We start from the raw sequence: 25,345 nt of genomic DNA on the forward strand, positions 1-25,345 counted from the left end.
AATACTACTAGTGTACAGCTAGAGACTAGAAGAACATCATGTCGCCCTCAGCCAAGAATAGGACCGAAGTCAGGTGATATCCTTTGAGAAACACTTAACCGATTGTACCTTGATCTGGCCATAAGTATATGGGGAGGGGCATTGAGAGAGCTTTTTCCCTTCAAGGATCAGTGCTATCTGAGACTTTGAGGAGTTGGTCTTACTAGTAATCGGCATTGAATCTGGTTTTCAATTCCCGATTCTTGACTGTATGTATCATGATGGTTGACTGATAAAACATGGACTAGTAGTACTACTAGTATTGTAGTAACTGCCCAGGTGAATTCCACGGATCCGACAAGCTACCTAAGTAGTATATACAACGTGTTTCACTAGCGATTCGGCCATCCAAGCGGGTCGACCATTGCCAAAAATAGGGGGATACCATCCATGGATACTAAATGTGGAATAAAATATCTCAACAACAGATCCTTTCTATTTAAAATTCCGTTCGGTTGATATAATCAATAGAAGTAACAATCTATCTTTTTCTGTAGTAATTTGAGTGATGCTTTATAACTTCAAGTTGAACTTTTATCAACTTGAAGTACTAGTACCTACCTAATAGTACATACTACTCCTACCTGGGTACTCTACAAACATATAGTACCTACCTAGGTATGTTTCAACTTGACGTTCCAACAACCTTCCAAGGTTTGGGACTTCCTGGAAACTCCCGGGCCGATGACTTCAAGTTCAAGTTGAGGAGGTTAAAGAAATATCCCAGGACTCGGATACAAGGAAAATCAACAATGATACAATTTTGTTGTAGGGTTATATTAGAAAATAGGGTTGTTGATATATCAACCTCGGGAGTCGTAATTTATTGTCCAAGCTATGGTGTTTCGCGCTGGCCGACTCGCTAGTAAAACAAGTTAGTACTGACATACCTTGGTAATACTAGTAGGTCATTTGGGGATTCCAATATTGGAAGTAAACTAACAAAAAAGAACTCCGGATCCGCAGTTTTGTTATCGTTTCAACCTTGGAGGGACGCGACCGGGCGAAGAGACCCCGGGACCTCACCTCCGAGAAAGTTTGGCACGCGTTATGACCCAGACGCCTGAGAATGGATCTACCGGCAGGAATGCTCCGGTAAGAGCCGACTGACGCGTCTAAAAGGAGATATCACATGGAAAAAGCCCCCTCCGTCATATTTGAGCTTGACCTACCTATGTAGTACCTCAGTACTTGTAGGACGAAGCTGACGGCTTCTGAGTGCGCTTCAATATATTCCATGATGGTTAGAGCTAGTTGATGCTGGCAATAGTATTGAGGAACATGTCTAGATGATTCATGAAAGGAATCGTTTCTATACGGTGCTACCAATCTGTCAAATTATTCCGTTGTCAACCTTTTTCGACTCTCTCTCGTACTTGTGCAGCTGACACTCATCCACACGCATGACGCAAGTACTCACACGGTACGGTCAAGCATGCTAGTAGCGGTCGGGCATTAGACCTTCCTACCTGCTGACATATATCAATCTCGACTCAAAACTCTACTTCCGAGCCTACATACTACTAAATGCGTAGACTAGTGGGATGTACGTGATCTTTTCAAACCCCATGGAGGTTCCGAGGTTCAGGACAAGGGGCTAAAGCTTATTTTGCTCTATTTACCTTCCCTCGCCAAATTCATGTTTCTATAATTGATGCAATTCAATTGAAAACTTACAGAGTCGTGTCATTTCATACTGATACTGTAGAGCGGTTTGTATCTCTGGGAATTAGGCAATGTACAGTTGAACCCGTAAAAGACATAGTGAAAGGAAATTTACAATACTGAAGAAGCTACAAAAAAGAGTTGACTGGCCAGCTGAGAGCATTGCCATGAGAAAGGGAGCAAGTAGTCAGGATTAATTGGTTCGTATTAGGACTACTTTAAAACCCATATAGCAAGTCATCCATCAAAATTTCTGACCCGAGGCCCAACAACCATATATCAAACAATAAAATTGGACATAAGGCATTCAAGACAGAAGCAAGAAAGCTTTACTGTGAAAGCTTCTTACAGAAGGTGGTTGAGAGAGCACTGAGCGTTGACGTCGAGGTTGACGAGGTTGCCGCTCTATTCGAATGATTAGCGAGTGTATATTCCGAGTTGGAAAGTGAGTACTTACGGCGACATCCTTGTCGTCACAGCAGTAGACGTCACCGCCGGCGCAGGACTCGCCCAGAGCACCGGGGGCGACGTTGCCCAGGGTCAGGAGACCACCGTTGCCGTTGTCGGAGCAGACAACAGACTGGCCAGACTTGCAGACCTTGCCCTCGCCGGAGGAGGTGGCAATGGCGGTAGCAGCGAGAGTAAGAGCGACGAGGATGAACTTCATTTTGAAGGTGTGTGGATTGGTTCTAGAAAGGTTAGTGTATAACATAGATGGTCGGGAGGTTGATGTTCATACTGAATAGATGGATTGATTGAAGAGATGATTTGATGTGTTAAGATGATTCTACTGAGCGACCTTGAGGCCCTTTTTAAAGCACCCCCGAGAGTTCTAAATCCGGAGGGGGCTGAATTATGATGCCGAGAAATATTGTACGAGATCTCCATTCCACGTTGCAGATCACATCCCTTGCTGATGTGGTATGTAGAGTCGATCATCACCTTTATTCACTACATGTTGCACTATACCATTCCAAGGTAGACGGAAAGCGTTTGATTCTATTCAGCAGCTGATGAAATTATTAGGTCATGACTCACAGACGAAATAATGTAGAGTGATACACTGGCTGTAAGATGACTTCCGTTTTCCCCAGCGTACCTGGGTAACCACGCGATAATCCAGTGTCCCTTCATAGCACGGCTCCCCTAGTTTGGAAAGGGAGGCTCCAATGAGCAGCCCTCGGAAGGTATGGATCGTCACTCCGGAGATATGACAAGGTGGCTTGGTGGCTTGGATAAGATTATCTGACTGCTTGCGGCAACTGTGGAGCAACCCTGTTTTATGAGATTCCACACATATTCAAAAGTACCAAGATATGTAATAGACCGCCTTACAAGAATTTGATCAATATAGGGGCCCCCAAAGGTCCCGAATGCTCCTATCATAGCGGAGCGTCATTGACTTAACTCTGATGATGTTTGCGTGGGTGGTGTTTTTAGAATGAAATGGAGGTCAACCAATGTAACAAGGAACGGAAACGGTATCCGAGATGGCCCTTGGGGTATGTGAAATAGCATATCTAGTAAAGATTGTCATAACCCACCTACTTCATGGACCTAAATCCACTACTGAAGTGGACCAAGGTAACTGAAAATATTAACTATTGTCTCCCCAGCTACCAGTGGATAGCCATTGGCCGCAATTTCCGTCCGGACCTTGATTTGCCAAGTTGAGACCGGCCCATTCTACCACCACCACCTGTAATTCAGAGGAGAGTATATTCACGACTCGTCGACCGGATTGCTGGATCGGGGCATCCCATAGAAAATCAGAAAACTCATCTGGACTGCATTCGGGTGCCAGGAAAAGATGAACATCAAGCAGAGGTTTGTTGCACTATAATTCTTTGATTTTCTGTGGAGCCTAGTTGTGAAGTCCTGTTCTCGGGGGAGGCGATGATATTCTTCAAGTTCTTTCTTTTTGTTCTGAGACGTATGTTCTCCAACCTGAAGTTGGAATAGTGCTAGTAGTATATTTAGGATAAAAATCATGAAGAAATTGTTGTGACTCACTAATTAGTAGTCATGTCACACGGGGCACTAAATCAATATTTTATTCAAGATCTAGTAATCCGTGAAGTTTTAAAGCTGCGCTTGACCCTTTGGCTGAAAACGCGTTAGTTTTAACACAGTCAGCTCCTGAATCAACGAACCATCTTAACACTTATCTTCCTGTGGCAATATTGGATATCAACGGGCGGTTAATACGCGAGGCGGCTTTCAGCTTGCTAGATGTTGGAAATGGGTCCCGCAATGCGCCAAATACTCTTTTCGACGGATTAGACACATGGCAAGGTGAATTAAGTTTATCGTGGCGGAAAACCTTTTATTCACTGGGGGCGGGTGGTCCGGTTGATTTCAAAGTCTCACCATTGTCTATTTCGGGGTGCGCAAAATTCTGAACCTGCAGGGTCCTAATTTTCCAAAGTTCTGCGGGGTTTCTGACTGTACCTAATATTTATTAATTACATATTGTTCTTGCATGAGAGATTTATTTTGACGCAGACTGAGACTTGACGTAAAGGAAGGCTTCTAGGTTTTGTGTATGATTCATCAGCGGGTCGTGGGGGAACCGTTTTCGGAAACGAGCCTATGCTTATTCAAGCCAAATGAACCTACCAAATGGGTAATTGGGCAGCATACGGGGTGGTATAGCACGGTTACATGATTATTTTTCTTCAGTTGGAAGTCTTGGTAGATGAAAGCTCAGCGTTGAATTTTATAAATACTCCCATGTTCACTTCCTAGACCTTTACGCCTTCGATTATCCCATTTCTCTTTCCACCGCCGACCCGACGGTACGTGATGATATGCATGCAATTTACTTCTCATGGAGTCCCATTTCAGCTAACAGACTGAGAATAGATACCACCACCAAGCCAGTCATCATGAAGTTCTTCATCGCCTCTCTTCTCTTCGCCACTGCCCTGGCCATGCCCACTTCCGAGGGCAAGGTCAAGGGTAGTGATGATGACTCCGGAAAGACTGTTTGCGACAGCCACCAGACTGTTGTCTGCAGCAACAACGGAAACGGTGGTCTTCTGTCCCTCGGCAACTTGCTCACCGGCCTTCTGGGCGAGTCCTGCTCCGGCGGTGACGTCTACTGCTGCTCGCAGAGCGACGTTGAGCAGGTATGTGGATTTCTATAATGATAATAAAGAAAGAAAACGAAAAGCTAACTTATATCGCAGACTGGTCTGATCAACCTGGATCTCAACCTCCAGTGCAGTCTCAACCACTTGCTTTAAATCTCAGACTTGTACCTATGGACATAATCCTACAAGTGAGGCTAATCCTAATAAAATAATATCTATTAATTCCACACAAACGCAACCTCGAACATGTAGCTTTCGATTCAAATGGCAAGTTTTAAGTACACGTAGAATCGAACATTTGGAAGAGGCCCTAGACATGATTTTATATTGTTCTTGCCAGTGAGTGCCTGAAGGTAATTTCTCAGATAAGCTCAGGCTGCGGGCATTTGGGACCACGAGATCTTCAAATTGAGAAAAGACTCGGAGCTTGCAAGGAATACCAATTCCTAACTAAGTGAACTTGAATTTTAGTGTCATGACAGCGGTGGACTGATAGAAATAAATAGCTGGATTGCTCGGAGGGAGTAAGTCCGCAACGGAGGAAGCTGAACTGGGTATCTGCCCAGGTGAGGTCTCAACCTCGACACTCCCTGCAGTAACATCCCCGGCCATATTTTTCGGAAGATATTGATTACTATCAATTACTAAGATATAACTTCAAGATGGTGGTATTGCTAATTCAGAGCATATATCTGATAAAATATTCGTATTCTTCCGAGTCATTCATTTCAATTCTCATAAACGTTCACTTTCATCAAGCATAAGTCATCAATATGAGCCTTCTTTCTCGCTGCTTATTTCTTCTTCTCCCTCTGAACGAGATGATCGTCTTTCCGACAAAGAGGGTATCACATCACGTTGGAAGTGAGAATTGGTTTGGTGCGATTTATTTTGACTCTGAGTATTGGTCTCATAACAGCCTAAGAGGTGGTGGACATGGTTGATCTGACTGGGCGTATTTTTCTGAGAGAAACCCCTGGCATGAAAAGCTTCAAGGCTCTGTTCAAAATTAGCTAAAAGTTACCTCTCCAAAGGAAGGCACACAGAAAGTACATTAGGAGCGCAATATTTCTTACATGGCCATTTGTCGTATTTGCTAAAATGTTCCTTCTCGCTTTTAGTCATAGGCTGGGTTGGGAGATTGTTAGTACATTTTTCAGCTTTTCAGGGAAAGCGGGCGGGTCTTGTTACCTCGGGTTTTGATTTTTCGCTAGGGCAATACATTGTAGTGATAATCAATGTAGTATCGATCAGGATCTCCCTTATCCAGTTGATATAGTTTTTATTGGGGGTACTTTTGAATGTCCTGGTGGGCTTCTATGACGATGACACCTCATAAACTTGAACCTGCCAACCCGCAAACTGGCTCACGGCAACTCAAGCCACAAAGAATATGGCCTGATTGGATCCAGGGTTTGGCAGCACAAGCCACCCTCCTTTTGCGGAGACCTGTACCTGGGCTAGACTTCGCCACGACCCGCGGGTGGACCTAACGACCGTGCCTAGACCCTCGAGAGCCCTGGAGGATGATTTAAAGGAATGAATGATCACAAAGTGATAGACAGGTAGGTACTGTGTGAATTTAGAATCACTGCAGTGCTGATATAGTACTTCCAATGTTTTCCAGCCCCTCTGGCTATTCTGCATATTTGACACTAGACTAACAGATACTAGTGAGGCTTATTTGGGTCTGGGTCCCACTTCCTAGTTGGCCATGGATATTCCAAGTTGAATTCATGTTCTACCAAGTAAAGCCCTGGAGAGAGAGGACAGTGCCAATCAAGTATTGACTAAATGATAACCAATTACTGACATTCATCAATATGGTTGCCTGGCCTAATAGGAGCTAGACCAATTAGATTAAATTAGATTGCATAATTAATGTTTATTTGTACTCCAACTAGCGCAAATGGGAAGCCGCGGAAGTAAACTCACCGCCCACCCAAATTGCCATTTATTTACTGATACCGAGGTCTCCTTTTCATCGTCACACCTTTCTCAATTGGAAATCTCAAAGCCATGACGACCCCTCATCCGGAGTCCAGTACGGACTTTGAGTTTATTCAAACTCCTCCGGCTCCTGTGCAGTCCAAACCTGCCTTTGACTGCGGTGTACCAACTACTTTAGTAAGTAATCTAGCTCTATAGTAGAGAGCTATTGAAGGTGCAAGTACGCCCAAAAACTAACGCAGTATACACCTCCAGTATCTGGCTATCAAGAATGCTCCCGTCCCCGCCGATTCTCCGGGAAGCGATAGCTTTTCCAATGGCTTGATGGCCTTCCTGCTCTTCGTGGTCCCCTGGTACCTGGCCCGCCAGGTCAGCGGCGGCCTCTACACCACCATCTTCTTCGCTCTATTCACTACAATTCCCGTTCTCATGGCTTTCTGGAGTATCTCGTCCTCTATCTCTCCCCGCAAGACCGAGAAGGCCAAGTACTGTGGCCGCCCCGTCGAACACTACCTGCAATTCCACTCCGAGCACGACCGTGCTACCTACCGTGGCAAGAGCAAGATCCCCATGGAGGTGTTCTACGAGAAGTACTTCAATGGTGAGGTTGATTTCAAGATGGATGCCCTCGAGGCTCTCGAATACCGCCACGACTGGGCCAACTTTAAGTTCACCATGGGTCTTTTCAAGCACTTCCTGTTTGGCTTCATCCCCGAGATGCTCCTCCACACTCGTTCCCAGGGTATGGATCATCCCCATAAGTGTGTCTCGTTAAATGAAGATGTGCTAACTAGCCCTACAGACGAGGAGCAGGTCCGTGACCACTATGACCGCGGCGATGACTTCTATGCTTGGTTCCTCGGCCCCCGTATGATCTATACCTCCGGGATTATTGGTGACATCAACAAAGAGGAGACTCTCGAGGAGTTGCAAGACAATAAGCTGGCCGTTGTTTGCGAGAAGATTGGTATTCAACCCGGTGACAAGATGCTCGACCTTGGCTGCGGCTGGGGTACTCTTGCCAAGTATGCCTCGGCTCACTACGGCGCCCACGTCACTGGTATCACCCTCGGCCGCAACCAGACTGCCTGGGGAAACAAGGGTCTCCGTGTCGCCGGTATTGAGGAGGACCAAAGCCGAATCGTGTGCTCAGACTACCGTGATTCCCCTCGTGTCGAAGGTGGCTACCAAAAGATCACTTGTCTTGAGATGGCCGAGCACGTTGGTGTTCGTCACTTCAGCACTTTCTTGTCTCAGGTCTACGATATGCTCGATGATGATGGTGTTTTCTTCTTGCAGATCGCCGGTCTCCGCAAGTCTTGGCAATACGAGGACCTTATCTGGGGTCTGTTCATGAACAAATACATCTTCCCTGGTGCTGATGCTAGTACTCCTCTTGGATTTGTCGTCGACCGCCTCGAGGGTGCCGGCTTCGAGATCAAGGGCATTGACACTATCGGTGTTCACTACTCTGCTACTCTATGGCGCTGGTACCGGAATTGGATGGGAAACAAAGACAAGGTTGAAGACAAGTACGGCAAGAGATGGTTCCGCGTAAGTGTTCACGAAGGCTTCCAAGATTCTATACATGATTCCTTTTTGATGTAAATTTGTTGACAAATTTCTAGATCTGGGAATACTTCCTTGCCGCCTCCACTATCACCTCTCGCCAGGGTGGGGCTACCTGCTGGCAGCTCACCCTCGTCAAGAACATCAACTCTACCCACCGTGTCGAGGGTATCCAATCTCAGTTCGGTCTCACCGGTGCTCGCCAAGCTGCCATCAACCGCGCGAATGGCACTGTCCCCAGTGCCCATGTCATCAAGAAGGACTTGTAAATTTTCGTCCAGAGTCATCGTCCATTTTCTAGCGTCTCAACTTGATCTGCACAGATCAAGTCGCATTCATAGCGTGTTGATGAACGTCTGAGTGACGTGGTAATCCTTAGCCCACGGGCTGCGAACATATTTTTATGAAATTCTGAGTATGAACCGAAGTGAATAGACCGGCGAGTCAAAGTCACATCTGGGGATGAACCGCAGGCGGGGATGGGGATATGGATCCAGGCTATGCCTGTGCCTATCATGCCCATGGCGTGTTCTTTATATGTCCGTAACTCGATCTCCTACTAGTGGTTCGATCCCTCATATTTCAGGTATTTCGGGATCTCACGATATGGGCTTATTTACTCCTTTGTATTGACCATATTCAAATTACTGATGATACCCAAACTCTGCTCGCCGTAAATTCACCCATTACCAACTTGAATGACGTAGCCAATTTTCGATCACGATCTCCCCTGACTGAGTGGGTCGGTCCATTCCCAATGCGGAAACTGAAGATCGTTCAGCCCCTCGAGACTTGACAGAATCTGCAGCCACGCCATTTTCTTCCAAAAAACCAAGTGAAAAAAATAGAGCCACAGCGTCGGAGCAAAACAGGAGGATATGAAAATCTCCGCGTTATTCGCCCTCGTGGCCGTCGTGAGCGCTGAATTCTCCTGCATCAAGCCTGTCAACCCCATTCCTGCCGGCCCCCCCTGGCGTATGCTGTGACAAATTGGACCGGAATGCGCTCATAGGCTTTTTATATACCGGGAAAATGTGTATGCTTGTCCCCGAACCGATGAGCAACGTTGTTGTGCCATCTGCGAAAGAAAAAGGATAGCTGCTAATGGGCTCGAGTTGAAGGTGTCCGAGCCAATAAAGTGGATGAAGCCAAGAGTGGAAAGACGACATATAGCTCTTGCCAAGATGGGCGGAAAGCAGCTTGTTGTGACCCGGTATGTCTATATCGAAGGAAACGATACCCTTGGGGATAGTTCTGATTACTGATTTGAGTACTCTGTACAGCTTTTGACGAAGATCAGTCAAGCTAGTAACCCTGCATGTGTTCTGCCTGATGATAGCGCGTAAGTGATATCCGGGCCCAGGCCAGACTTTGTGTATCTAGTATACTAGTACTTGGTTGCTCTCATGATACGTGTTTTGCCAAGTGGACGACCAAATCTGATCCCTATTTTATTGCATCTTGTAGGACAAGGTGGTCTGAGACTATTCGAGCCAGCTTCTTGAAAGGCCTTGGCAAGCATCAAACCATGCGTTTAACACGACAATGAATGTATCCTGGATCACATTATTCCATGGCGTTCTCAGGATGTCACATCCTTCTAAAATAGATTCCAATTTCTCAGCGTCGAACATGTTTTTAACCATATCAGTACATATGTTTAGATCGAATATTATGCACGATTGAAATTTCGATGGCGTTAATGAAGACCCGCTCTATAGAGCTTACATATTAACAGTTCTCCCAGTTTATTAGAAATAGTGAAGAATTAGAAATAGTGAAGAAAAATACACAGAGCGAGAAAGTTAGACATGAAACTTTCAAAAGAAGAGTACACCTGCCCAGGTGAGCAGTATTGGAAGGCATATCTCTGCTACCTAAATTCATTAAAAATAACCCGCCAAGGATTGTCAAGAGGCATCAAGTGGTTCAAGGATTCAACTTGACCAAGTCGATCCAACTTGAATTGCACCATATTATGATATTTTGTAAATGCCTTTCCAAGGCGCCATGGCCCTCAAAGCGTTTTCAAGGTTGACTAGATAAACTGGATCTAGGCTTGAGTGCCATTCTGATCCGTAGCGACACCCTCTTTCTCGACATCCTTCGCAGAGCCTGAGCTCTCGGAGGGAGGCAGAATACCATGGGAATGGGCAATTTGATGATCAATTTTAGCCTTTTCCTCGTCGGTCGCATCGGTCAGCTTTACGGCAACCTCTTCGCCGAAGTTCTGAGCAATCTCCTCCAGAGTAAGGCGGGCAGTCTCAGGCCAGAAGAAGTAGATGACTACCAAGATAGTTAGCGTGATTAGTCTACTGGAAACTCCAATGAGTTTGATGTTTTGAACCTACCCGGAATGAAGAAGGCAGACCAGCAAATGATGACAAGATAGTATTTCCAGCCAACATTGTTGAAGCCCATAGGTGCCGTTTCCAGAAGTATTAGTGTAGCTTGGATGATTTAGTAAATGTCTTTCTCCTTCGGAATGAGTAATGGACTTACCGGCAAACTGGCCGAACAACGAGAAACCCATACCGATCGGACGGATTTCGGTAGGGAAGATCTCGGAGACATAGAGGTACATAGTAGTGTCGCAGCATGTACTGCTAAGGACTTAGTATAACGAAGATATGAATTGATGGCGGGGGAATTAAGACTGACCCCTGGAAAGCCAGGTAAAGGTAGATAAAGAAGATACCGAAACCATTTCCAACCTTGTTGGTCGTGCCAGCATACTGTGCGGTCATAGCAGCAAGGCAAGATGTGCTAACAATGATACCGGCGAAACCGGTCATATACATTCCGCGTCGAGAGTTGACTTTGTCATGAAGCCAAGCACCGAGTGGATTGTAGATCAAACCTAAGAAGGGGTTAGTATTATGATATCAACACTCTCCGGAGGGCTTAGAGTAAGCCTTACCGGCGGTTGTCAGCCAAACAGCACTTAGAAGCAGAGGCATACTGCCTTCCATGCCGAGATTGGTGTACAAAAGAACAGCATAGTTGTTCTGTTTATGTTAGTGAGATATACTGCACGGAAAACCAAAAATATATGGACTCACGATAATGAGAGGGCCGCCAAATTCAGCACCCCACTGGGTAAGGAAACCAATGATCATGCGCTTCCGGTAGGAAGGCTTCTTGAAAACGGCCTTCCAGACACTACCGTAGGCTGCCAGCTTCTCTGCCTCAAGTTGAATCTGCTCCTTCGTCTGATAGAACTCTTCCTTTGCGACTAGATTGTCGGGGTCATCGGGAGTTTGACGGAGTCGCTGAAGTACAAGCTCGGCCTCGTCAAACTTCCCCTTCGAAATCAACCAGCGAGGGGAGCGTGGCAGCCAAGGTGAACCGATTAGTAGTACCAACGCGGGCAGACACTGCAGAGCCAAGGGGAATCTCCAGCCGAAGGCAGGAATGGTGCTCTCCGCGTAGTAGCACGCGAACCCGACCCATCCAGCGAGCATGTATCCAAAGACAAGGAAGATGGCATGGTGACCAACTAGCCAGCCGCGACGCTGGGCGCTCGACATTTCCGAGAGGTACATGGGGCAAACAGTGACCAGAATACCGATTCCAAGACCGCAGATAAAACGGCCTGCTTGGAACATCCTTTGAGATGTTAGTAATTGACTGATAGCATTGAAACGAGGCGTTTTTCATACTCAAGTGAATTGGCACCACCCTGCAGTGCACCTCCGAACATCGCGAAGAAAGCTCCGAATTGAATGTTCGCTTTGCGACCGAAGTATTCACAGGACCACATAATGAATAATGTACCGACGGCACCACCAGCGCTGAATACACCATTTGCAGTTGAGATGACAGGCGTGGTGATCGTGTCATATCCAGGCATGCCTTCCGCAGGAAGGTTGAAATAGGTATACCATCCTGGCTGACCGATCGTACTGGAGATGATTGAAGCACAATAACCGTAGGTCTAAAATTGAATGTGTTATTAAATTGGTAGCTGGTGTATATGACAGCGAAAATTACTCACCATAGACCCAATGGCAACAAAGATAGTCACCAGCCTGTTGTAGGTACTGGTCTGTGACCCAAATCGTGCCATGATGAAGCGGCCCGAAGTCTGGCCCAAAGGAAAGAATGATGATTAGACAGTCAGAGAGGATGATGCGAGCATAGGTCCAGGATTGGGCAGGCCTAAGTTTGCGAAAAAGAAGCGAGCAAAACACACTGCTCCCTCATTGCGACCAGCAAGGGGGGCAACAGACAGAGAAGTTACTCGCTGACAGCTTGGTGGAGCTGACCCACTGGCATGTGGATGCAATTGTTTTAATAAAGTTCGACCGTGAGCAGAAACAACTCACTTGCCGATCGTTCACAACAGCGGCTAAGGCTGTCACACGCGTGGGCCCATTGTACAAGGCGTATTAATGGTGAGAACGAGTGCTCAAACCTACGCAGATGGGCCATCCAGGGATGATGCAGATCAAAGTCCCGGCAGAATCTCAATAAACTATATTATTGGCAAGTCACGTTCATGAGCGGGGTCAAACTGCAGTGCAGAGTCGAGATGGTTCGAGTTCGGCAAAAAGGATAAGAAAAAAAAAGCAATTTGTAGCGCACGACTTACGTCCGATTGATTTGGCCGTGCTCTCTGGAGGGTCTGGGATGGCAGCATGCACCGAATGTACCCACGAGGGGTAAATGACTCCACCCTGAACTACTCTCGAAACTTTCAGAAGATTGACTCGGTTCTCTTCCGAAAGAGAATACCACTATTTAGCCTGCTTCTAATATACTGCACTCTAATCATATCCCTTCTTGACACGATCAGGCCAAATACGAGGAATAGCAAAACAGAGCCATGTCTCAGTCTCCGTTTGATATCCCCTTCGATGAGCTTCCCAACCCTAAGCAGGTTTGGGCGGGGAAGCCTGGCAGCTACGAGGAGGGGTTGGGTAAACTGGCTATTCTGACCCCTGAAGTGGTAGCTAAGGCGGCTGTGAATGAAATCAAGACTGGTCGTCGCGTTACTATGGGGTGGGAGTTGACCAAACTGGACTATCCGAATCTCAACCGCCAGTCATGTCAGCATCAAATTGTTCCTCTCCTCGGAGGTGTTGCATTTGATGATATTTATACTATGAATCCCCGTAAGTTACGACATTGAGCAAGGTCTGGAATGTTGCTCGCGTCGCCTGCATGGAAGTTGACCTGCCACATAGAACAAAGTAGCCAGTGGGATGGACTGCGCCACTTTTCCCAAACAGTTCCTGGTCAATCAGAACGCGTATTCTACGGCGGAACGACCGTGGATGAAATCAATGATCGCGAAAATGATCGTATTGGACTTCAGCATTGGGCGCGGGAAGGAATTGCCGGTCAGTCTTGATATTTCCTTTTTTTTGCCTGTCTCAATCCTTCGGACTACTCCCCGAGCCCCTGGGACTAACGGTTCTCGCGTGATAGGACGTGGAGTATTGATCGACTATGCCACATGGGCTGAGAAAAAGGGGATTGAATATTCCACTTTTTCGACGCACCAGGTGCGCTTGTCAGACATTCTGCAGATCGCCAAGGAGAACAATATCACCTTCCAAAAGGGTGATACCCTTTTCGTTCGGGTTGGAGTTACGAAGGAATGGGACACCGTAATGACGGATGCCCAAAAGAAGGCCTATTCGGACAATGCCAGTCCTGAGCACGCTGGCGTGGAAGCGACAACTGATGTGCTCCGCTGGCTGTGGAACAGCGGATTCGCCGCGATTGCCAGTGATGCCATCAGTTGGGAGGTAAGACGACACATCCCTTGCCATTTTTCAGCGACCTGAAGAGTCGGATATCATGCTGCAAGAGGATAATTCTTTAACACACGTCATAGGTTTACCCGCCTCAATCCCCTGATGTCTTCTTGCATGAGTATGTACTCGCAGGATGGGGCATGCCGATCGGTAAGCATGGATGCGACATTTACCCCGAGGAAGGGAGAATGTACTAAAGCAAAAGCAGGCGAGCTCTTCGATCTAGAAGCATTAGCGCGAACATGTGAGGAGCTACAGCGATGGAGCTTCTTTGTGACTTCCGTGCCGTTAAATATGCCCGGTGGCGTATCCTCTCCTCCCAACATGATGGCCATCTTCTAGACATTGTATACGAAGTATGGCCCTATGTACTTCCTACAAAGAGTGTAAATAGTTGGCATCGGTGGCTTTCTCTTTCACCGAAAGCGGGACCATCAATAAAACTCAATGCAAGTACCGAAAAATTAATCGCTCTCAAAGTTTCACGTCAATAAGTTAATAAAGTTAGTTCCAATCATCTTTCTACAACGATTGGATTGACTTTTACGTTCCTTGAATTCGCCGGCAAGAAAGCGACAACTGGAAATCCAATAAACGAATGGATACTATCGCCACTTTTGAAGATCAGTACGGAGAACGGAACGAATTGAGAGTTTGTCTTGAAACGAGAACGAGCCACGCCCCTGTCAACTCGGTACTCGGTACTCGGTATGTACATAGATACGACTATAGGATCCAGTACTCCGTAGGGAGTTCCTCCTGGTTTTCGCCTCCAATATCCTACCTGGACCAAGGTCCACATCCGCCAAAGGACCCATTCCCCAGGCTGGCGGGCCGACAGATCAGATCAATTCATGTTTTAAGAAAAATCAGAAAAATCAGAACAGCGGACGAAGCAGCCGTCCCAGGAAATGACCAGCGTTGAACAAAAAGTGGCATCCATATGATGCCGATGTTCCGACCAACGCCTTTCTGCAGTTCTCATCCTCTGCAGGGATCGTCTTCGAAGGATTATCGGGTTTAAGTCCCTGAGGGATTCCAGTCACCAGCGCGAGGTGTGTGGATCCCATCTCGTATTTTTGACTTCTCCATCGTCATTCCCAATTTGCTAGCTCTTTACTAAGAGTTTCCACCGCACTCCTCAGTTCTGGCCGCCTCGATCCACCCCCAAGCCTATCTAATCCGTTAGCTTGCATATTTTCAGCAGCAAGAACCCCTGCCCCGGGCAACTGACTGGTGGAGATCCTAACGTTGGGCTCCACTTTCCGCCTCTTCCCGTGTTATAGCGTGGCTCCACCAAAAGCATCGAAATCCTTCGCGTCGCGACCAAATTCCAGACTCAGAAGTGCGTAATTGTCGTACTAATTACATACAAGGCTTCGATGTCCAAGTAATGTATCGAGGTGTTTCCAAAACTACCGGCAATACTGAGTACTTGCCAGTGGGCAGCAACTTCAACTTCAAGTTGAACTTACGTAGTACTATACATATACCTAGGTGGTATTAGTTAGTGGTAGCCTGAATCGGTTGCTCGGTGTACGTCCAAATCCCAGTAGACCAATCTTCTTATAAGCCTTGAAATGTACCTAGTAGTAGTAAGAGGGCTTTGGAATGTTACAAAATGGTTTTCGACCTCGTCCTAAAATCCCTGTCTAATCGCCCTATTGAGCTTCCGAAGTCAAATATTCAAATAATAGAAAGAAAAGTATGGTAGAGCCCACGTTAATGGCCTTGGAAAGCATACTATCGCCTGCGTTTTGTTGGGTGGAATCAATCGCTAGTTCTAGTATGCTCATTGATAGACTTTACAAAATGTATATTCAAAAGCCTACCAAGCTTAAGCCTTCTCCATCAGTACCTAGTCACATACCATGTCCGGTGGAAACAGGTTTCAATACCTAGGTAGTCCTTATAGGTAATTTTGGGATATTGCAATTATTTGAACCTACTAGCTAGTACCCCAATACCTAGGTAGGCACTCCATATTCCACACAGTGCACTAAAATGGAAGAGTAAAAGATGCTCGTGCCTCCCCACTTCCGCTTACTTCTTCTCCATGCGCACATGCCCATCTTGTCTATAGTGGGTATCTGCCAATTTCCCTCGTGGGGCACGTTCTTGCAGAGAGTGTTTCGAAAAAAAAAGCCGATCGGACCTTTACAGTCCACCGGTTCGCCGTCAGTTCGAAGTGGATACTATCAATACAGGAATTGTGAACTCAATTGTCGTAAGATGCTTGCTGTGCGAGTCCTGAGCAGGGGTCTGCAATGCCAAGTACTGTTTGGAGTATAATATCTAGAGAGCACCCCGAAACAGCCAGACTCGAGTCCTGTGACTTCGGCCCTGTGAGTATACTTATGGTGTTGATATGATGCCGTCTATAATGGCATTGTTGCCTCGCGATCCTGGTGATGTCGATATCGATCGCAGTGTGCAGAAGTGGAATTATGCCTGCCAGTCACTATGTATCATTACCATGACCCTTTTCTTTGGTCTTCGAGTTTATACTCGTCAGTTCATTCTGAATGGATTTGGAAAGGAGGACTGTGAGTTTGTTCCCTTCACCGTACCCTAAATATTAAGAGCTAACATGAGCCAAAGGGGCCTGTATGGCGGCATGGGTATGAAAAAGAAAAAGTGTGTTCTCGTTACAGGACGTCGACTAATTTTTGCCAAAGTTCCTGGGTGTCTGCTACTCGATAATTGCCCTCCTCAGTAAGTGGTATTTTATGAATTTACATGAGTCTTTTCACTGACATTCTTAAAGTGGGCCACTATGGAGGAGGCCTTCATCTTGCCGACGTACCAGATGAAAACCTCATTCCTTTTTCAAAAGTAAGCCAGGCAAACTTCAAAAAATGCTACGGTAACTAACTTCACAGACCGTCTACGTGACACTCGTCATGTACGGACCGACAGCATACATCACCAAATTCTGCCTTCTTTGGATCATGACCCGCGTATTCAATCCCTTCCGCAAAGCCGTCATTTTCATCTACGCCTTCATGGGAATCATGCTCGCGTACTACATCCCAGCCGTCATTGTCAAAATCAGACTTTGCAACCCGATATCGAAATTTTGGGATGATAGTATCGAGGGAAGCTGTATGAACGAGAACGCTATCATCATGGCCGACGCCGTCATCAGCGTTACTAGTGATCTGATTGTTCTGCTGCTGCCACTACCCTTGACTTTGAGTCTGCAAATGTCTAACAAGAAGAAGATGAGAGTAATTGCTATCCTCGGAGCTGGTGGATTGGCCGTTGCATCTAGTATCATTCGCTTGATCCTAATTGCTATTACCGCTAAATCGAAAGATACCACATTGGCCTTTATGAGGGTCAATATGCTAGGGTATGTCGAAAGTTCTCCAAGCCCATCCGAATCCCTCTCAAATGATGCATATTTGAAAATCCACCGACTGACTCGTCCATTTTCTACAGCAATGCTGAAATCTCCATCGGGGTGATTTGCACCTGTCTACCTGCCCTTTCCGCCCTCTTGAAAAAGGTCCTCCGCGAATACTCGAGCAATAAAGCAACAACAAGCCCCTCCGATTATAAAATGGACACACTACGAAACCAAAGCAAGACACAACGAAGCACAAAGCAAATGAGTGTTCTTGAGAGGGAGTCTGATGAGGATGTGCTCATGTACAATGCACAAGGCAATCCAAGGATTGAGACCACGGTCAACGTGGACAACGGAAAACATGACAGTTTACGAAGTACATCATTTGGTGGTATTGGGGTTACAAGGACAGTTGACGTGGACGTTTCTTCGGCTCATGAAAGCCGACATCATGATGTCTAAAACGACCAGCTTCAAGTTTTGGGATGTGATGCTTGTATGAGGGAAACCCCCACTTTTAATAATGCCAGGCGATAGATTGTCGAACAAGAATATATGGCTTCTTACAATAATAAGAGCAGGTGCGAATATCTATTGAAATAAACCTAGGCCTCGAGGCCTAGAAATCAAATTCATTCAACTGTGCAGGTTCATAATGTCATATCTAAAATTCAAGATCCAAGCATCACGTTTGGAGATGGAAAAAGAAAGGAAAGGGTATCAAAGCAATTCATAACTCAATCCATGCGTTTATACAGCTTCGCTTTACCAGATCCGGATCCGGCAGAGGGAGCGCAGCAAGCACTGACGGTCTCCGGGTGAAGAGTGGACTTGTTGAAGGTTTGAGCAGACTGAGGAACATCCAAAGCAGGATTCTTGGTGAAGAACCCATCAGGTTTCAGCATAACGCTGACACGCTCCATGGGCATAACAGGGAAGTCTTCAATGCGGGGGTTATGAGTGAGACCGAAGGCTAGATGAGTGTTAGTAATTGTTATTTCAGAGACGAAAGGATATTCGAAGAGAAGCTTACTGTGCCAGAGAACCACGTCCTCGTTCTCGGTGTTATCCTTGCGCTGGACCCAGGTCTCGACACCCTCGGCACGACGGCTTTGGTTTGTGAACTCGCCAGCGGCGTAGAGTTCGTCGTCTTGGTATTTAGTTACCCATATAGGCTTGGTAGCGAACTCGGCTCTGCGGTAGCCGAGGGCGTTTTTGTTCACAAGAAGCATCTGGCTCGGCGCAGTCTGCAGCTTGTAGGCCACTGGCTTATAGGTGATCGGGTTATTAATTGAATCATTGCGGATCTTGAACACGCGGTTCCGGTCGACGCTGGTGTTTGCTGTGCTGGCCTTGTTGATAACCGTAGACTCAGTAGTGTAACCGACAAGCCATGGATTAGTGTCGTCTTCAGGCATAGGCACACTATCTTCATAATAAACTGTGTTTTTGAAACCATCGATAGCAGGGTCAATGCGGAATGAGAACATGTGTTGATGGAAGGGAGCCATCACACCAGGGCCCACATTCGTGCCCCAGGGGACGGTCTGACCGTTCTCATTATCGAATGGAACAGTCGATAGAATCCCAGTGGCGCGGACTTCAAGTTCCACATTCCCTGCTTGGTCGAAGATGTATGCGAAAATGTATTCGTAATTGGCAACCGTGCAGATCATTTGGAGAACCAATTGACGGTTACGCACGACTGTGGCAGCACCGGTCCTATAGTTAGTGTGCTTGTGCTGGAGGCCATTGTCTTGTTCGTGCATACAGACCACGTTCTTTAATTGAACAGGGTTGCCCTTGCAGTCATTTCGGTAGCCATCAAAGTATTTGATGTGGCCCAGGCAATCGCATCCGAGAGATAACTGATTAGCATTCATGCCAAACCCTGTGTCGCCTACATCAAACGCTTGCTTTCGGTGGTATGGAGCACGGGGATCTTCGAAATATTAGCAAAAGAGGCATGATATATCGATAAAGTGATAACTTACCTCCATATGGCACAGTCATTTCCGAGACAGCGAGACGGTAAAAGACATTGCGGTTATCATATGTAATGTTATAGAGGACAAGGCCTTCTCGAATGTTGAAACCTAGACGAAAGCGCCACTTCTGCCAGTAGACCGAGTTTCCATCTGCTGTGTAGGAGGGACCCTCTGGCTGCTGAACGATGTACGGCTTCAGGTCTGTTCTGAGGGGTTCGTCCAAGAGGTCGTGTGTGTATTGGATAGCTTTGACAGGCTTCCAGGGCTGTGTTTGAGTAGTTTCAAAATCCGGCCCACCAGGGAGATAGTCCATGCGAACCAATTCGTGGGTGAGACCGTCAAACACCGGAGAGAACTTGCACGGCAGGGAGTAATGGTTATTCTGAGGGTGATCCACCTCAATCAGGTACATGAAGCATTGGAAGAGCCGCCTTGACTCGGTCTCGTTATCTGTTCCATACATCCACGGGTCATTGCAAACTGTGACACCGGCGGGCAATTGCAACTTCTCAATTTCGGCAAGGACGGCGGGGTGTCTCATGCAAAGTTCTTCAATCTCAGTAATTTCGTCGGGATCAATGGGGCCCTATAAAACAAGCCTGTTAGACAAAGGATCTTTGTTGCAAAGCAATACTCGAAGAAGGGTGATGATGCATACCTGAACCTCGCGGGGAAGCTCCTTGGCATACACAATGGTCCGCTTATCGGCGTTCAAGACAGCCTTATAGAATGCGCCGGTATCGAGGCGGTGGAAGAGGGTGTAGAGGAGACGGGCCGGCGGAGCAGGAAGAGGTCGTCGTAGGCGCTCGGCCTCAATGTATGGTAGCACATCTTTCTTAATAGGCTCGTTCACATCAATTCGCTTATAGCGCAATTCAACGCCGGGGAAGGTGGCCTCGAGAATGCGGACAGCGAGCTTGATTTCCTCTGGGGAAATAGGGTCGAAGGGATGGCGGGCTTGAGTCACCATCTTTGTGTATGAGATCAGCCCGGTCGAGGGACTGGGAGCAAGGAATTGGAGAGAAAGAGGAGAGGGAAGGACACAATGGAGAGAATCCGGGGAAGTGAAGAGGGGAAATCTGGAGAGGGGAAGGGCGACGGGGAATTTAAGGATGGGATCGCGTATCTTTTTCTTATCGGCAACAAATGGTTGTACTTTCCATTTACGGACTAGCGTGGTCCTCCAAAGGGCAGTGGATCGCGGGGGCTTGGCGCATGCTTTGATGCATGGAATGCGTTAATGTATGTGCTTTGTACTTTGTACTACAATAAATATGGTATGTACTAGCAGAGTTAATCATGATCATATGCGATTATCCTCGACAGTACCTTCTTTCCTAGGATTAACGCATGATGATGTTGCACACAGTCTGTATGTTCCTACAGCACATAAGGTAAGGAATCCTAAGGATTTTCTGCTTCCCATAGGGTGTCGTCCCTGACAGCCCGATAAGAGTCACGTGCTGGCGCAACTTTGTCCTGATCGGGTATGGCGGGTAGAACGCGGTTATCAATTCGCGGGGAACAGATCTTGATGCGACCTTCACTCCCCCATCCATCATGACAATGACAACCTACGCTGATACCGGTTGGCCGTGTTCTCCGGATATCTCCGGGACAAAGGCTGCAAAGAAGATCCGAAACCGTCAATCTGGTACTCCTTGGACTCGCTCAGGATGTATCACCTGCAAAAAGCGCCGCAAAGGTTGCGACAAGGCCAAGCCGAGGTAGGGGATTACTTTTCGCAAAATTAGATTGAATTAAAAAAAAAAGAATAAATGACTGATCTTTAGATAGCTGCAACAATTGCATCAAACAAGGTCGAACTTGCGAGGGTTATGGAGATCTCTGGGTGCAACCGTTGGGCCCGTCAGCGCAAGTCTTCAACCAACCAGACGAACAGAAACGACGACGACTGAGTGTTTCCACGCCGTCTCAGCTCTTGTCTCCGGCACCGTCGCCCTCTTCAGATTTGTGGCTGCACATACAGCCTTCACCTACCACAGATTCGCTTTCCCCCAGTCCATCTCAACTGTCCTCGCCACGAGGACGAATCATCGATTTGAACGAAGAGCCAGACCACACGGATCAGATTGATAAATACAAAACACCTTCATCATCGAGCCAGACTGACGCTCTGACGATGATCCCGCGGCAACACAGCTTTATCAGCCACCTTGGCGACAACGAGACGCATTACCTGCAATATCACGTCGAGTTTGGATCCCGGCTTCTCGCCAACCTCGAAAGTGACGATAACCCATTACGCTCTCTACTCATTCCTCGCGCAATATCATCGCCTCTCTTAATGAAGGCAGTATGTGCAGTCTCTGCTCTTCATCTTGCCAACCGGTCCGCAGGATTCAGCGCACAAACTGCCGCGGCAGGTTTCTACGGCCGAGCTCTCAGCGGTATCCGCACAGAGATCGCCGATAGCTCCACGAATGGTCTCTCTGACGATACCATGTTGGCAGTTGGCCTACTGTGCAAGTACGAAGTTGTCCGTGGAAGCGTGAAGCAATGGGTGGTTCACTTGAATGCTCTGCAGCGCTTAATCGCTTCCCGCGGCGGGTTGGTAGCCATGGACCGTGATGCTGCAGAATTTCTTCGAGGCCTGTAAGTCATAAGTTGACATCGGTGTCAAGGCCACCATTTAACTAACAAACCCATAGATATGTTTATGCCTATAATATGGCTCGAATCAGCAATCGTAAACGCATTACTCCTAGCGAGGACTTCGCCACACATACAGACCTAGGTCCTCCCCGATTGGACATATACATCGGGTACACTGAACAGATCTTGAATCTCTGCGCACGCATCGTCGAACTTCCCTCTCTACAAAACGACACTATTTCTCTTCGCCTCGCAATAGCCTCCATGTGCGTTTCGCTCTCACCAGGGAAAACAATTCCCAAGTGAAGAACTGCCTTAGCTGACTCCTATAGAAACGACTCCCTCCTCACATGGTCCCACACAAACACGCGCTATATAATACCCCAAGGCCTCACAAGCGAAGCTCTAAGCCGCCTTCAACTCGTCGCAGAATGTTTCCGCGACGCAGGATTCATATACCTCCACTCCATCCTGGAACGCATGCACAACAATCAACCCCAATCCCAACCACCATCAGCCGCTGATACCCCCTACCCCGGTGAAACCGAATTTACATCATTAATTTCCATACCGAAAGCTACTGCCGTTGATACATGCCTCTCACGAATCGAATCGCTCCACCTGGACAACCACTGCGAGTACTCGGCACTCACATTCCCGCTCTTTATCTCCGGCTGTGAGAGCTCGGTCTTTGCGCACAGAGATCTTGTCCTCGATTCCCTGACCAAATTGCAGAGTAATTTCGGCATTGGAAATACCCAGCGCGCCAAGGACGTACTAAAGATATTGTGGTCGAGAAGAGATGCCCATATTCGAAACCCGTCTGGCGCAAATGTGGGAAACGTGCATTGGTTTGATATTTTGGAGGAGCTTCAGTGGGATTTGACCCTTGCATGAATCACATTTGGCTGCTCTGCTCTCTTCCCCTCTTCTTCTCTTTGCACTTATCCTTTCCTTCTCTCCAAAAGTTTCTGGCACACACCACCCCCCTCACGAAATGATGTTTATGTGAATTGTACAGCATAGAATTGTAATATATAGAGCAACGAGCAATGTGACAACGTCCACATGATGAACTTCAATAGGGTATTTGAAAGCGTTCACGTAAAACCCATAACCCATCCAAACCGAAACCACCAACCCCGCCAAAAGCGACCAACAAGAGAGACAGAGACAGAGACAGCAATGACAAGAATAAAGCACCAACACCCGGAAGGACGATGGATGGTACGAACAAAAAAAAAACCTGAAGGCACATCTCAACTCAATCCCATATTCACCTCATCGCTCAATCCAAACTCCCGCTCCGCCCTCTCTGTCCCACCAGCAGCACGCATTCCCCACCGATCAAGCCGATCCTGCGAACTCGCAATTTCTTTTTCGCGAGTACTAGCGCTGGCGCTATCGCTTGTCATGACGCTTCCCTCACGACCGCTATACTGCGAGGCCTTGCGGGAATTAGTACTGATCGGGCGCGGGGGTGTCACACGTGCACTTCCATCCGAAACAGAACCGTCTCCCGAAGGCGTTGGATTCGGATTCGGATTCGGATTCGAGCTGGTAGATCGACCAACATCCGCAGAAGTGCTGCCGCCGCCGCCACCGCCACTGCTGGCGCGATCTTTCTCCTTACTCCCGCTGCTGAACCAGCGTCGGCGGCGAGACTTGAGAGGCGTGGAGTTGGAAAGGCCGGCGCTGGTGCTGCTGGGTTCCTGTTCGGAGTCTTTCTCTTTACTGGTGCCCTGTTCTTTTTCCTTTTCTAGGGCCTGGGTTAAGGCTGAGACGTTTTCTTCGGAAGGCTCGCTGTCTTCTTGGAGTTCGACAAGTTCGGCGTCGCGGTACCATTTTCTTCGGCGTGTATATCGGTCCCAGCCATCTTGGCCACGGCGTCCGTCGTTCCACTGAAACTGTTAGAAATTTTCGAGGTGTTTGTAAGCCGTATTTGATACATACCTTGTTATCATAGTAGATCCACCCCTCGACAGTAGACGTCTTGTCCTTGCCGTTCGTGGAGTTATCCGCACCCTCAATGCGCCACTCACTCCCCTCCACCCAGCGCCACTTCGAACCACCAGTTTGAACATCAGGAAGTTCAAACGAGTCCTTCGCTGGAACAGAATTCAAATGTTCATCAGTCCAGGCAGCCCGCTCAGCCGGGAACAACGAATAAGTCCACCCAATCCCAAGCCAGCGGCGCTGATTCTCGTACACGACAAAAGTAAATCGCACCCCGGAAGCATCTCCACGCCGCCGAGTTGCGATATTCAAACCCTGGCCCTGACCCTGGTCTTGGGCGGGCGTCTTCTGCGCGCTCGGCCCATCAGCCACCGAAAGACCAGTGATCATGCCGCAAAGTCGGCGGACACCCCTCGAACGCCAGAGAATAACGCGCGAGACTCGGGCCGGGCGCGAGTGGTATGTCAGAATTATAGTGCCGACGATCATGACGACACGGCGGGTGGTAATTATGTAAAGGGGAGGGAGAGTCAAGGCTATCCAGATAGGCGTCACCAAGAGGATACGAAGGAATAAGGCAGTCAGTGCAGGCCGAGTGGTCGCGGACGTAGCCGTGCGCTGCGTGGATAGAAAGTCGGTCAAATCGAGCAGCGGTTCGAGGAGGATATTACACCTTGTTGTGAAAATGCGGAGTGTCTCAACGATATCGTCCAGACTTTTCTGATGGCGGGTCGTTGTGTCCGTCGACGTCTTGCCCGGGTGCTTTTCGCCTGTGGACGTTGTTGATGAGAGGGGTGAATAGCGCCGTCCGTACATGCCGAGTATTAAGCCGATGACGACGAGAATCGGGCCGGCCCAGAGGATGATGGCATCGCTGTACAATACCACTGTCCAGAAAGTGGCTACGAGGAGAAAGCTCTGCCATGGGTCCCCTGTTGACCATGATAAGAGGCCGGCGAATTTGTTGAGTGGTAGGAGGAATGGATGGGAGTAGGCGAGGGCCCTGGTGATGGGCGGCGGCGTAGCCACCAGCAGTGGTGATTTGCGATGCACGATGACGCTGGAGCGTTGCCGCGAGGTCAGGGCTGAGCCTGAGATGGTGGAAGGGGAGAAGGCGGCTATCGTTGGGGGTAGAGAATCAGACTGGCCATCCTGCATGGGCGTTGAGGGTGCCATGGAATCGATCCACGGAAGATCGTCTGGATAGCATTAGATGGAGGAGAAGTGGGCATGGGCAAGGGCAAAAGGAGAGGTACCTAAAGCTGCCATCCAATTACGGAGACGTCATGGGAGTCGTTGTCAGCTCATCTGGAGCGGGCGATCAAATGCTTTTAAGGGCCTGGTGAAAGG

The 25,345-nt window shown here is 47.8% G+C and overlaps 9 protein-coding genes across 9 annotated transcripts; 5 read left to right on the forward strand and 4 right to left on the reverse strand.

Annotated features, from left to right (window-relative positions):
* Positions 1 to 2,049: 2,049 nt before the first annotated feature.
* Positions 2,050 to 2,371, reverse strand: N7533_008809 (uncharacterized protein; the record flags this gene model as incomplete). The annotated part of the gene is made up of 2 exons (XM_057105459.1): positions 2,050 to 2,109; positions 2,162 to 2,371. The coding sequence occupies 2 exons, from the start codon at positions 2,369 to 2,371 to the stop codon at positions 2,050 to 2,052; spliced, it is 270 nt and encodes an 89-aa protein (XP_056956908.1).
* Positions 2,372 to 4,592: 2,221 nt separating this feature from the next.
* N7533_008810 (uncharacterized protein) lies at positions 4,593 to 4,952 on the forward strand (the record flags this gene model as incomplete). Its single annotated transcript, XM_057105460.1, has 2 exons — positions 4,593 to 4,835; positions 4,896 to 4,952. The coding sequence occupies 2 exons, from the start codon at positions 4,593 to 4,595 to the stop codon at positions 4,950 to 4,952; spliced, it is 300 nt and encodes a 99-aa protein (XP_056956909.1).
* A 1,866-nt stretch (positions 4,953 to 6,818) lies between these two features.
* On the forward strand, positions 6,819 to 8,587 carry N7533_008811 (putative cyclopropane-fatty-acyl-phospholipid synthase; the record flags this gene model as incomplete). Its single annotated transcript, XM_057105461.1, has 4 exons — positions 6,819 to 6,926; positions 7,005 to 7,491; positions 7,552 to 8,303; positions 8,378 to 8,587. 4 exons carry the CDS (start codon positions 6,819 to 6,821, stop codon positions 8,585 to 8,587), a joined length of 1,557 nt encoding a protein of 518 aa, XP_056956910.1.
* Positions 8,588 to 10,371: 1,784 nt separating this feature from the next.
* N7533_008812 (putative MFS sugar transporter) lies at positions 10,372 to 12,387 on the reverse strand (the record flags this gene model as incomplete). Its single annotated transcript, XM_057105462.1, has 8 exons — positions 10,372 to 10,604; positions 10,670 to 10,768; positions 10,821 to 10,921; positions 10,980 to 11,178; positions 11,239 to 11,326; positions 11,381 to 11,927; positions 11,981 to 12,255; positions 12,316 to 12,387. The coding sequence occupies 8 exons, from the start codon at positions 12,385 to 12,387 to the stop codon at positions 10,372 to 10,374; spliced, it is 1,614 nt and encodes a 537-aa protein (XP_056956911.1).
* A 759-nt stretch (positions 12,388 to 13,146) lies between these two features.
* On the forward strand, positions 13,147 to 14,425 carry N7533_008813 (uncharacterized protein; the record flags this gene model as incomplete). The annotated part of the gene is made up of 5 exons (XM_057105463.1): positions 13,147 to 13,435; positions 13,508 to 13,663; positions 13,752 to 14,074; positions 14,164 to 14,233; positions 14,292 to 14,425. 5 exons carry the CDS (start codon positions 13,147 to 13,149, stop codon positions 14,423 to 14,425), a joined length of 972 nt encoding a protein of 323 aa, XP_056956912.1.
* Positions 14,426 to 16,466: 2,041 nt separating this feature from the next.
* Positions 16,467 to 17,897, forward strand: N7533_008814 (putative integral membrane protein; the record flags this gene model as incomplete). The annotated part of the gene is made up of 6 exons (XM_057105464.1): positions 16,467 to 16,629; positions 16,685 to 16,704; positions 16,762 to 16,798; positions 16,851 to 16,918; positions 16,966 to 17,438; positions 17,528 to 17,897. 6 exons carry the CDS (start codon positions 16,467 to 16,469, stop codon positions 17,895 to 17,897), a joined length of 1,131 nt encoding a protein of 376 aa, XP_056956913.1.
* A 275-nt stretch (positions 17,898 to 18,172) lies between these two features.
* N7533_008815 (uncharacterized protein) lies at positions 18,173 to 20,393 on the reverse strand (the record flags this gene model as incomplete). Its single annotated transcript, XM_057105465.1, has 4 exons — positions 18,173 to 18,408; positions 18,469 to 19,377; positions 19,430 to 20,009; positions 20,082 to 20,393. The coding sequence occupies 4 exons, from the start codon at positions 20,391 to 20,393 to the stop codon at positions 18,173 to 18,175; spliced, it is 2,037 nt and encodes a 678-aa protein (XP_056956914.1).
* Positions 20,394 to 20,989: 596 nt separating this feature from the next.
* N7533_008816 (Zn(II)2Cys6 transcription factor) lies at positions 20,990 to 22,936 on the forward strand (the record flags this gene model as incomplete). Its single annotated transcript, XM_057105466.1, has 4 exons — positions 20,990 to 21,150; positions 21,221 to 22,039; positions 22,096 to 22,305; positions 22,372 to 22,936. 4 exons carry the CDS (start codon positions 20,990 to 20,992, stop codon positions 22,934 to 22,936), a joined length of 1,755 nt encoding a protein of 584 aa, XP_056956915.1.
* A 362-nt stretch (positions 22,937 to 23,298) lies between these two features.
* Positions 23,299 to 25,153, reverse strand: N7533_008817 (PEX28-32 family peroxisomal membrane protein; the record flags this gene model as incomplete). The annotated part of the gene is made up of 2 exons (XM_057105467.1): positions 23,299 to 23,940; positions 23,993 to 25,153. 2 exons carry the CDS (start codon positions 25,151 to 25,153, stop codon positions 23,299 to 23,301), a joined length of 1,803 nt encoding a protein of 600 aa, XP_056956916.1.
* Positions 25,154 to 25,345: the final 192 nt, after the last annotated feature.

The sequence above is a fragment of the Penicillium manginii genome, assembly GCF_028828005.1.
Source record: "Penicillium manginii strain IBT 31320 chromosome Unknown utg000006l:1.0-4164085.0:1.0-4166146.0, whole genome shotgun sequence".
NCBI classification, from domain to species: domain Eukaryota; kingdom Fungi; phylum Ascomycota; class Eurotiomycetes; order Eurotiales; family Aspergillaceae; genus Penicillium; species Penicillium manginii.